Raw genomic sequence first — 11,747 nt, 5'->3', positions numbered from 1 at the left:
CTCTTTCAATGTACCCATTCCCTTTAAAGGCATTTTTTAGCTTCTCAGCTTCACAGATACGTCGTGCTCTCTCAACCAACGTTTTAATTACCATTCTCTTTTGTTGTGGCTGGTGGTTAGACCTTTTGTTCAATTAGATTTTCCTGAGGAAAAAGTTCATATTACGAAGTGACTTTGCAGTTTGCCTTCGTCACACTTGTGCAGGTTCTCCATTAGTCCTCACACAATTATTTTTCTTTCGGAGTATCAATGAACGAAAACCTGAAAAATTCTCAAGTCTAAAGGAAGAATTATGAACATGATGGCAACCTCTTTCAAATCAGCGGTATATTTATTATCATTTCTGCAGCAGCTGATGATCCATTTGATAATATCAATGGACTGAAAATGCTATTATTCACTTATCAATATTTTGAATTTCGTTCAGTAAGGAAATAAGTAGAAAAGGGCATATAAATAATGAATATCATGCACAGCTGCCGGACTGAGTCATGGTCGGTGAGAAGCCCCTACACATCTACTGCACATCCCTCATGATGTGCAGTAGATGTGTAGAAATATATTATCAGTCTGTTAGATTTCGAAATACAAATTATGAAATTATAAAACAACAAAAATAAATTAATTGGAGCTCCGGGGCGACTTCATTGATTCCAGTGGCGCATTTGCTTTTTCAGCTGCAGCAAATCCCGGAAAAACCTGCAGCACCACATCATCTAAGGATCTTGATTCGCCAATATCCTCTCTCTTATGAAACAAACTTTAGGGTGTCTCCAGAGGCTCCAATAAATTCAATACATCGATTATAATACTGGTCTGTTAGATTGAAGTGTTCATCAATTTTGAATCTTCGTAAGGGTTTGGTGCTTCCGTCAGAGGTTGAGTCATGTTTGAAGATCATCAGTGTTGTTATTAGATTGACTGGTGGCTCAGCTATACTTGTTTGGCAATACAGTCGATCATCACTTGTTAAAAGTTCCATTTTCAGATGATTTAACAATAAGCTTTGCACGGACTGGTTATTAGTCATATTGGGAAACGCTAGTTGAAGTTCCAGAAATTCACATACGTTTTTGCCACCTCTTGAACATTTACTACAAAGTAAACAAGTGAAGATTTTTCCAGCAAAAGATTTACAAACGTACGACGAAATAGACTACGGAATCACTCAATCCAGAACGGTCAGTAGTATTGATTCTGCTATTGTTTTGCGCACGAAAAGTATTCAACAAGAACCCGGAGAATTCGGAACAATCCTCTTGTTGTCCTAACGAGTATCTAGTGGATTTCAAAGATTCCAGGAAATCGATTGAAGGAAAAGATGATACATTCTTAGGAAACTACTGCAGCTATTCGAGCCGTAAACATTTAAATACGTTAAATTGCAAACAAAAGTTTGTATTTCATTTTACCTGATACTTTCTTTGTCATACAGCAACCCAAACTTTATGCAGATACAATTTCTCTCACCGGCCATGACTCAGTTCGGTAGCTGTATAGAGCGACATAAGATTAGACAGAATAGAAAACAACAGAACGACCAAGATGAGAGACAGAGAGAGAGAGAGAGAGAGAGAGAAATATGTTTTATTGTCTGAAGAACCAAAATTCGTATGATCTTGAAAAGAAGGCCCACTGAAAAAAGGGGACACCGCAGAGCATATTGTTGGACAGTACAAAAGCATTGACAAAATTCACAAAGGATCCGAAATTGTAAGATAATGAAAAAGAAAACATTTGGAAGGTAGTGTTGAAAGAAGCCGAATAAAGACTGATCTAGGCAAAAACACAATGCATATGTGCATATATGTGTCCAAGGTCAACCACACTTGAATATTTTAGATAGTATCTTGTCCCATAGTCTTGAGAAAGACATTTGGCTTGCCAATTGTACAACACATTCTGAAATAAATTAACCATAACCACAAAAATACTACTCACTTGGCAAGTCCAGAAAATCTTTGCAAACATCCCGGACCAAACTTAAATGCATTCTCAACGACTTCTGCGAAATTCAACGATTGCCTCTGCGTCCTGCGGCACAGTTCGTGAGAGCACCCGACCAGCATGTGCATGCAGTGGGTGCAGACGATACCCATGAGCACGGTGCCCAAGAGGCCCACGACCCAACCGGCGTTTCTGAAGGCGTCGGGCATCGCCAGGATGCCGGTGCCGATATTGCCTTTGAGCAGGTGGATCATCGTGTCGAAATTGGAAGTGGGATGTTCGATGCTCCTGTTGAAGATGGGGTCGTCCATCTGCGTGAAGCCGCTCTCCATGTTGATGGACGCGCTTTCGCTCTGGTAGTCGCTGTCGAGGAGGTGCTGCTTCTCCTCGCATCGGGTCATTGCGGCGGTTTTTGGTCGAACATCCTGTTTGAAAAAAAAATCATTGAAATTGAAATAATCAAACAGTGGGGTGGATGAATATTTAATAATAATATTTATTTGTAGTTCCTTATTACATATAAACACAATAATTATTCATTCTATGAAAGTAATGATGCACTGTTTGGAACCTTTGGTGTAGTAATGAATATTACTGGAGTTTTTCCCAACACCAAATCGTTATTTTTAAAGTGTGTTAAAAATAACGATTTGGTGTTGGGAAAAAACTCCAGTAATATTTATGAAAGTAATAAAAAAAGTACAAATGATGCTTTAAACAACATGTACCGGAAGGGTACTGTTGATTCCAGTTCTAGCCTGGAAGAAAAAAAACTAAATTAGAGAGAAAACAAAAAAAAAGAAGAGGAAAGAGGGAGAGAAAACATGTTGAATGTTCATACTGAAAATTTTTCAGAAGCATAAAATCTATGAAAAAAATGACTTTCTGATTGAGCAGCGATATATTTTTTTGCACGCTCAGGGCATTGTTGGAATTATCAGAATGTGTAGTGAGTAACTTGCGATAGAGAGCAGGATGAGCTCAAATCAATAGAAACAAGTTGTAAGGAACACTCACTGTCGATCAATCCCAAGAAGTCTGAGATGGTCCTTTTCACCAGGAAAAGAAGTTTATCGGGCTTAAAACCTCCCGAAATCTTCAAAAGCAAACTAAACTTCTCTGAAGAGGTGAAATACCTTGGTACTATCCTCGACAGGAAGCTAACATGGAACTCTCACCTACAGAGTAGAGCAAAAAGAGCATATGTGGCTTATGAGCAATGTCGGAGGACAGTGGGACGCACGTGGGTTCTTCTAACCCATGTGGTCACCTGGATCTACACTGCAATAATGAGACCTATGTTAACGTACGGAGCCATTGCATGGGGACCGAAAGTTTTACAAGCAACGGCCATCCAAAAATTATATCAAATATAGCGACTGGCTTGTTTAAACATCACAGGAGCCATGAGAACAACACCAACTTCTGTTTGATATTTTCATATCTTTACTCTTTTATGTGTGTATATATACTTATTATATATATATATATATATATATATATATATATATATATATATATATATATATATATATATATATATATATATATATATATATATATATATATATATATATATATATATATATATATATATATATTTATAATATTCAACTAGATAATTACGCTTTATCATCTGTCACATTGGTATGAGGATTTTGAATTACCTGATACATTCCGATCATTTCACAACTGCATTCTTGTTAACCAATGAAGTTTTGTCAATCAAGAAGCTGGAAGACAAGAACGAAAAACAGTGGCTCTACAATAAGCATGAGATCCTTGTACAACGATCGATCTTAAAAGGTAAGACCTCGTTAATCCTTAGCTCGCACAAGTTTCGACTTCTGAGGGTTGTCGTTCGTAGGGGTGCGACAGCTGGTTAACGGAAAAGCAGATTTTAAACAGATTTTCAAACAGATATTAGTGCCATAGGCGTACAGCATTCAAATCATTTACTCACAACGAGTTGAATAAATGAATACTCAAAATTTACCCATGAAAAATCTCATTCATAACAAACAAAATAACACATCAACTACGACAAATGTGAAAATATGTCCTGTAGTGACCGCAATACATTCTCCAACAAATAAGTATTTAGTTGAAGGGGATTGTAAAAACATTTTTTTGAGGGCGGTATAAATAGAACTGATGGAGATACTTCTCTCCAGAGGCATGAAGTTTAAGATCATCCATATAAAAGAGATGGGTGACCTTGTGCCTCCGATTTCCGGGGGCGCCACAGTTATAACCTCGAGTATCACTTACCCCACGGTGTGGGGAGTGGTCATTGGTTGATAATGCTGGCGCGCCCTCCCGAATGTATCGGAGCTACGGGGGATAGGGCCTGACCAGAGCATAACTACGGTGAAAAAAAAATAGTAATAATAATGAATATTCTCATGCAACACATAAATGTAAGTATGAGAATATAAAAACTATAAAGCATAACAATATAAAAGTGAATAGATAGAAAATAACAGTAAGAATCAACTTCGCTTGAGCTATTCGCGGGCGCTTTGTGCCATATTTTTATATATCAAGCGCAAGTCGCTTTTTTCACAATAAAACTAGTATTTTTCGTTCGTTATTGTTTTAAGCTTATTAAAAAAAATGTTTAACTTTTTAGTTCGATGTTCTTCATAAGCGTGTTTTTTAGTTTTTTCAAACTATATTTATTAAACTTAATATTCTGATTATTCTATAGATCTGTAAAGGGTAACAATATTGAATAAAAAACTATTTCAAACATAAATTGTCTTTTTCAGGAAAAAAAATTCAAATAAAATTAGTTTTTATGATATTTCAATAATCTTGGCACCATACAGAATATATCATTGGAAAATTTATATTAATACCCCCAGTCCGACGCCTATTAATACTAATTTTAACGCAATATGACAAACAGCGTCGACCGCCTATTTTGAAGTTCTTTGTAGCAAGTCACTACTTCAATGGCTCCTCAGCGGCGTCTTCAAGGGGAATAGCGGGTAGAAATATCTCAGTGACTTTGTGGATGAATTGCAGTGCCACTTGCTTGAGACGACTATGTTTCTTTCTTTTTGATGTACCGTCATGTTTGCAGTACCGAATGTACTATAGTTTCATTAAAATCGGCAAAAAAACTTAAAAATCTCAAGATACTAACTGTTGCTGGTCTCTATATTTATGAATTGTGTATATACGTTTATAGAAACAAGCATAATACACCTTCCAGCAACATAATTATCCAACTCGTTCTAGAGACAAACTGATGCCCAATATTCATAGAACAACTCTTTATCAGAAAAGTTTTCTTTATCTTGGACCAAAAATGTTTAATAAATTAGAAAAATCAATTAAAATATCACCAAATCTTAACATTTTTGAATCAAGACTGAAAAAGGCACTTATTGAAAAAAATTGCTACACACTTGACGAATTTTAAACTGTTTTTTTTATATTTTAATGACAAAATATCACAATTATGTGATAAAATTGACTTTCATTTATTTATAGTTATTTTTTACATAATCTAACCCAAACAAGTAATTATATGTATATACCTATTTGTATCATATTTTTATGTCCTATCCTCAGCCGTTTTCCTTGTCACTGTACGTATAACAATGTACTTTTTAACAAGGAAATAATCAAAAATTATTATTATTATTGAAATCATTTAAGAAGATAGGCTCTGTATATTCCGCTATCCGTGCGAAACCGCGGTATGATTACAACATAAAAACAGACTAAAGTGTTAGGGCATCCCTTCAAAACAACCAAATTTTTGACTCTATATGGAAATTTCGCGAAAAATGATTTTATTCGTACACGCGCTTTCAACGAATCGTTACGAAACGGCTTATCTGATTAGCGGCGATCCGCGTCTTTTGTTACATTCCAGTTCGATTGAACTGTGCCCGATAAGCAGAAAGATCCAGCTTGGCACAAAACAAAACAAACACCAGATGATACGTTTATCAAGTGGAATTTCACCAAAACGTGATTTGTCTGCATAACTCTCATTAATCACATATTTCTCTTCTGTAATCAATTTATGCCAACAAAAAAATATTAATTTACAAATAAACGGTTGCTCGATCCTTTATGCTGCATGGAAATTATTGCATCGAATAACAATCCTCTACGGAAATGTACAAGTTATTTGTTATTTAAACTTTAAATAAATAGTTCATCAGTTTGATACATTGAATCATTAGTGTGACGAACCGTGCTTGGAAACTTTTAGGAAATTAAATATTAATATCGTTTTTGACCCAAATCGAAGGTGTACGGTGCCTACTTTCACATCGACGAATACATTATCTAAATATTTTATCAATAACTTTTATTGAAAGGACTTTAATCCTTCTACCTGAATCTTGGGAATTCCCTGTTTTCGAGAGAAGGGTTCAAATACTGTCCAGATCTGAGACGTATAACTTTCCTGAATCATGTCGTTACATAGTGAGCAATAAAGAGGTCATTAGGGAAGATAAGGAAGATAAATTTCTTGTGTTTGTCCATTTCTTGAACCACGTTATTTGTATTGGACAGAAAGAACTGAATACACAAAATGAAATGTGAAGACGATGGAAAAATTTAGACAGCCTTTAGAATTGTCATAGTTTTTTTGGCCAATTCCAATCTCTCAAAATTCGTATATGAGTGTCTCATTGATATTATTCACCATTTAATATATGCTACATTCTAAATAAAAAATGAATGACTAAAACAGTTTCTTTAAATATTATGAATGAAACACAGCATTTTTGTGAGGTTACTCCTAAAATTATTCTTATGACAGCAAATGCAGCTGCTGTATCACAAATGATTTAGATGCAGGTTGTCTATAATAGTTCTGTCATAGGTTTTCCTGAATTTATATGTAATAGATTGCCACATTGTATAAAGAATATATATCTGTCAAGCAATTTACTTTCCAGTGGAATGGTGGAACTATAAATGTGAATTTTTTTCTGTTAATTGAATAGAACTTGTCGATACTTGATGAAAATCCATATTAAAACTGATTAATACAGTTTAATGTATGATTTTCACTATAAAAGGGTTTTACAAAAACCGCGACACGTACCCTTTTATAGTCAAAATCATAGAGTAAACTGTATCAATTAGTTTCTTTCTGTTACCAGCGTATTATTTTTTTACGTTTATTAGTGAAAAATATATTATTATACACATCTGTTGTTACTTAATAGTTACTTATTTTTTGTAATATACCTAGACATAATAAATTTATATGCTTTTATATTAGGCTTTTCTGAATAAAGTGCATCATTCAAAAGATATCAGTATATAACGAATCATTTTAACATACTTTTCAAAAATTTTTGATGTAGAATTTTCGGTGCGGCATTCTAACTAATACAATGTAAAATATACAGTGCATTTCCCCCTCCCCCTTTTATTTTTTGAACTGGTCAACTCAAATAATTGAAATTTGGGATAATGAAATTAATGCATGAATTACTTTATTTCGAAGTGAAATTGACAGATGAAACTTTTAAAATGATGACTGGGCGCCATCTGGGAAAAAAATAAATAGAAAGGGGGATCTTGTGGCACATCTTTTTCAAGCTCCTGACAAATGTTTCACAACCCTAGAATATAATGTCAATATTTTCAACTACTACAAAATGGCGAAACTTCAAATAATTGCCTGAAAACATTGACATTTAACTACATAATATGAGGCAATGAGCTTGAGGTCAGTTCAGAAGATGCTCGAAATGGTCGCCTTGAACTTCTTGACACATGAACAGCCTATCCGATATTTCACGCCTAACATTTTCGAACACAGTAACGTCAATATCTCTACAAATATTTATTATTCTCTGCCGTACATCCAATATTGGAGTTTCGTACACCTTTTGCTTCAATTAGCCCCATTAAAAAAGTCCAAAGGTGTCAAATCTGGCGAGCGGGCTAGCCATTCTGTAGGACCTCGACGGCCAATCCGACGACCGAATTCATCAGGATTCGCTTCGACGATTTGAGTGATGAGAGAGTCAACAGTAGGTAGTTTCCAGCATATTCAAATACAGTTCTCCTGTTGAATTTTGATCAATAAATAGATGTCCTACAATATGGTTTCTCAATATTCCTGCCCAAACGTTAATTTTTTCTGGATATTGGGTATGTGTATCCCGGAAAACGTGAGGGTTGGTGTCACCCCAATAAGGGCAATTTTGTCTGTAAACAATTCCGTTTAAAAAAATGTACATTCGTCATTAAAACGAATATTGTGGAGATACGTTAGGATGCCTTGCAATGGTTTCCGTCATGATTTCGCAGAATTCTGTTCTTCGGTCAGGGTCATCTTCAATTAATTGGTGTACCATTTTAATTTTGTATGGATGATACCTATTCCTCTTCGAAAGTCTCCACACAGTAGAAGGAGACACCTCACAAACATTCGCGACGGAATAAGTAGACTGTTCAGGATTAACTACCATCTCACCAATTATTTGCACTTGTTGTTCTTCCGGAATGGACGGATGACCTGGGAGATTTTTGTTATCTACACTATCGGTAGTTGTGAATTTAGATACAAATTCCCTCAAATATTTCCTACAGTTCGGACGATTCGGAAAACGTTCATTGAAAATCCTTTCGGTCTCGTGAAAGTTACGCATCGCATCGTAAATAAAAATCGCTTCAATTTTTTCTTTCAATGGACGAGAATTGGCTATTTTAGAGATTGTTGACGTGGTACCTTTCTACTAGTAAAACCGAAAACTAAATGAGAATATTCTAACTGAATAATGATGTTCATTGTCTTACTGACATTTTTTGTCGATTTTATAAACAAAAAATAACTTATCAAACCTTATCTGTTTATTGGAATTGTCATATGGCAGATAAAAAAGAATATTTCTAGAAATATCGATATTGATGTGTTTGTCTTCAGGAAATTATTAAATGAACTGCTATTCTGTAGTAGGGGAAGATATTGACTTCATATTCTAGGGTTGTGAAGTATTCGTCAGAAGCTTCAAAATGTGTCATAAGACCCCCCTTTCTATTTAATTTTTTTTCTCAGATGGCGGCCAGTCGCCATCTTGAAAGTTTCATCTCTCATTTTCACTTCAAAATAGAGTATTCATGCATTAATTTCATTACCTCAAATTTCCATTTTTCAAGTTGACCCGGTCAAAAAATAAAAAAAAGGGGGAGACATTAGTATTTTTATTATATGAAACTTACTAATTTAAAAGTATAATTTCTATTAGGATTCACCACAAATTTGTTTTATCAAGTAGATAACTATTGCATAGATAACTTTTGTAAAGGATAAAAATAATGATTTTACTCAAAGTTATTATATAATAAAACTATAATTCTACAATTCCAAACATTTTCAAAATAATCATTAAAAAGAATAACAATAATTGAAAATTATTTGATATTTTTTAACTATTTTTCAGAAGAAATCATCCAAATAATACTTTATTGTGAGATTTCCACTGATCAGTTCACAAAACCACCACACGTGTTTTGCTATACCATATATTTTTAAAGGTTTTTTCTAACAGTATGAAAATACTGTAAAAATAAGGTACTCAATTCTAAAAACTCAGATGTAATGGCCAAAGTACGGTTCCTTGTGAATTTCCAAGACGATTCTCTCTCTTACAGAAGAACAGACGACGTTGTTTCGACCCACCAAAGTATCATCAGTGATGCTGAGCTGAACCACTCAACTCTCCTAAAAAGGAGCCTGGTTTATCTTTTATTTTCAAAGATTGAGTCTTCTGTCGATCCCATAGATGGCGTTTTCGTAGGCGAGGATGTCATCACCTTTAGTTTCTCTTGCAGTTCACTTTTGTTTCAAATTTGAAAAATTTTACCCTCTCTTGAAAAGAAAGGTTCGACTAATAGATCCAGTATTTTCCAGTCTGGGTGGTGTATACAATAAATTAACCAACTGTGCTTTGTTTTTAGGTTTTTATTTTTTTCATTGTTGATCTGGAGATATATTTTCCATTTTTGAGTTTTATTTGTTATTTGAGAGTTGTCTTCACTGCATTCATTTCATCGTCCATTTTTTGAATTTTCTTTACAGCACATGTATTTTTTCAGAGTTGGCTACTCTTTGTATTTGTCATTAATGTCAGTTGTCATGTGGAGTTGATGTTTATTTCGTTCATCACTGTGTTTTATTTACTGTTTTCAATGTATTCATTTTCCATTTGTCTTCTTAATATTTAGTTCAGGTACACCAGTGAATAATTAAAATGGCAACTGACTCTAATGTCAAATAAGAGTATACAACTCAGAGAAAGTATGAAATACTTTTGACTTCAAAATTGTGCTAATTCCTTAGTAAATTCTATAAAGAATTATTTACATTTTCAATACAATATATTACTGTATCACTTTTTTACGTCGACACGTGGATTGACATAATTTCTGTCATAATTCAACCAAAACAATGAAGACACACTTTTAATAAAAACACGTTTTCTACACCTGAACAAAATACACATTTAGAGTATAAATGAACGTATTAAACATTACTAATTATTTTCTTATTCAGTGACATCGTTAAAAACCTACAACATAATGTCTCATTACATGTATTCGTCCAGATAATTAACTATATAGTTCGTGGAAAATGTTTTCGATTATTAGTTCTATATGAATATCTGGTGAATCAGGAAGTAGAAAATTACGCATTACCATCTTTATTTAGGGAAGTATTCCAGATTCCTTTGCTTGATTCGATATTTTTATAGGCACCGCCAGGGTTATTTTCATTTATTACTGAGTAATACATTTTTACTGAGTAATACATATCAAGTGAGCACGTTGGTATATACCTTTGATTTACCTGGCAAGTTAGTAATATTTTAAAGCCCATGCAAGATACAAGATACAAAAAAAATGACTAACGCATTATGATGTAACAAAAACATGTAAACTGCCACCATGTTTTCTTCATCTTTTCCATACATAAATGACTATATTCACGAACAAATTGTTGTATGTTTCGGGTTTTTTTTCATGATTGGCAACACCGATATTTGACAAGAAGAAGACGTAAATGTAGTTGTAAACTTTTGAGTTTTAAAGCATTTAAAAAAATGATTTAGTGTTTTGGTTAAAAAACATCAATATAAAGTGCTTTTTAAGTTGATATTGTTCATATTATGACAATAATGTCTACATAATCACAGTTATTTCTCATCTTCTCATTAATATGTCAAGTATCAGTGTTGCCAGTCATGAAACACCTGAAACTGACTAAAACATGTACAACCATTTTCACGTCAATTCTATTTTTTCCAACAAACTGTTAAAACCCCAACTGTTTATGAAATCTAATAAAACTTTCACAAGGGACTTTTCGTTGGTTCTGATGTCGATGTTATAAAAAAAACGCGATTCAAGTGAAATTTTCAAAATAGTTTTCATCATATTGCCAACGAATAATAAGAAAAACTCTAGTGAAGCGGTTAGTCAGCTTATCAGTTTTTATTTTCATATCCTAGCGCATGAAATAGTCGATTTCTTAAAAGTGTTTGTCGATAGTATCTGATAGATTTACAAGAAAAAACAAGTTTTTTCTACAAGGACACATTTAATTTATTTTCTGAGACTTATGTACCATAATATCGATTGGATTCTTCAACAGGGAGTTATTTTTTCATCTTTTGTTGGTGAGCTATATAGGACTCGAAAGAATAACTTCCACGTTAATAACTTCCATACTGAAATTTCAAAGCTGAACAAATTTCAGGTCAATTATGTTGAAAAGTCTAGACTTATTATTAACGAAAACCTATTTCAAA

The 11,747-nt window shown here is 33.7% G+C and overlaps 1 protein-coding gene across 4 annotated transcripts in view; it reads right to left on the bottom strand.

Moving 5' to 3' along the window:
* LOC111509023 (proton-coupled amino acid transporter-like protein pathetic) overlaps nucleotides 1-11,747 on the bottom strand; it is a 43,184-nt gene that overhangs the window by 11,258 nt on the left and 20,179 nt on the right. For all 4 annotated transcript variants that reach the window (XM_074176115.1, XM_074176118.1, XM_074176117.1 and 1 more), the window contains one exon: nucleotides 1,942-2,372. In XM_074176115.1, the coding sequence (XP_074032216.1) occupies nucleotides 1,942-2,372 (431 nt within the window). The remainder of the gene's footprint in view (nucleotides 1-1,941; nucleotides 2,373-11,747) is intronic.

Source organism: Leptinotarsa decemlineata, unplaced genomic scaffold (genome assembly GCF_025532065.1).
Source record: "Leptinotarsa decemlineata unplaced genomic scaffold, Ldec_3_MD MMD2_tig00001621_RagTag_RagTag, whole genome shotgun sequence".
Lineage (NCBI taxonomy): Eukaryota > Metazoa > Arthropoda > Insecta > Coleoptera > Chrysomelidae > Leptinotarsa > Leptinotarsa decemlineata.
Note: the sequence above shows the minus strand (reverse complement) of the source record. Positions and strands in the feature narration are given on the sequence as shown.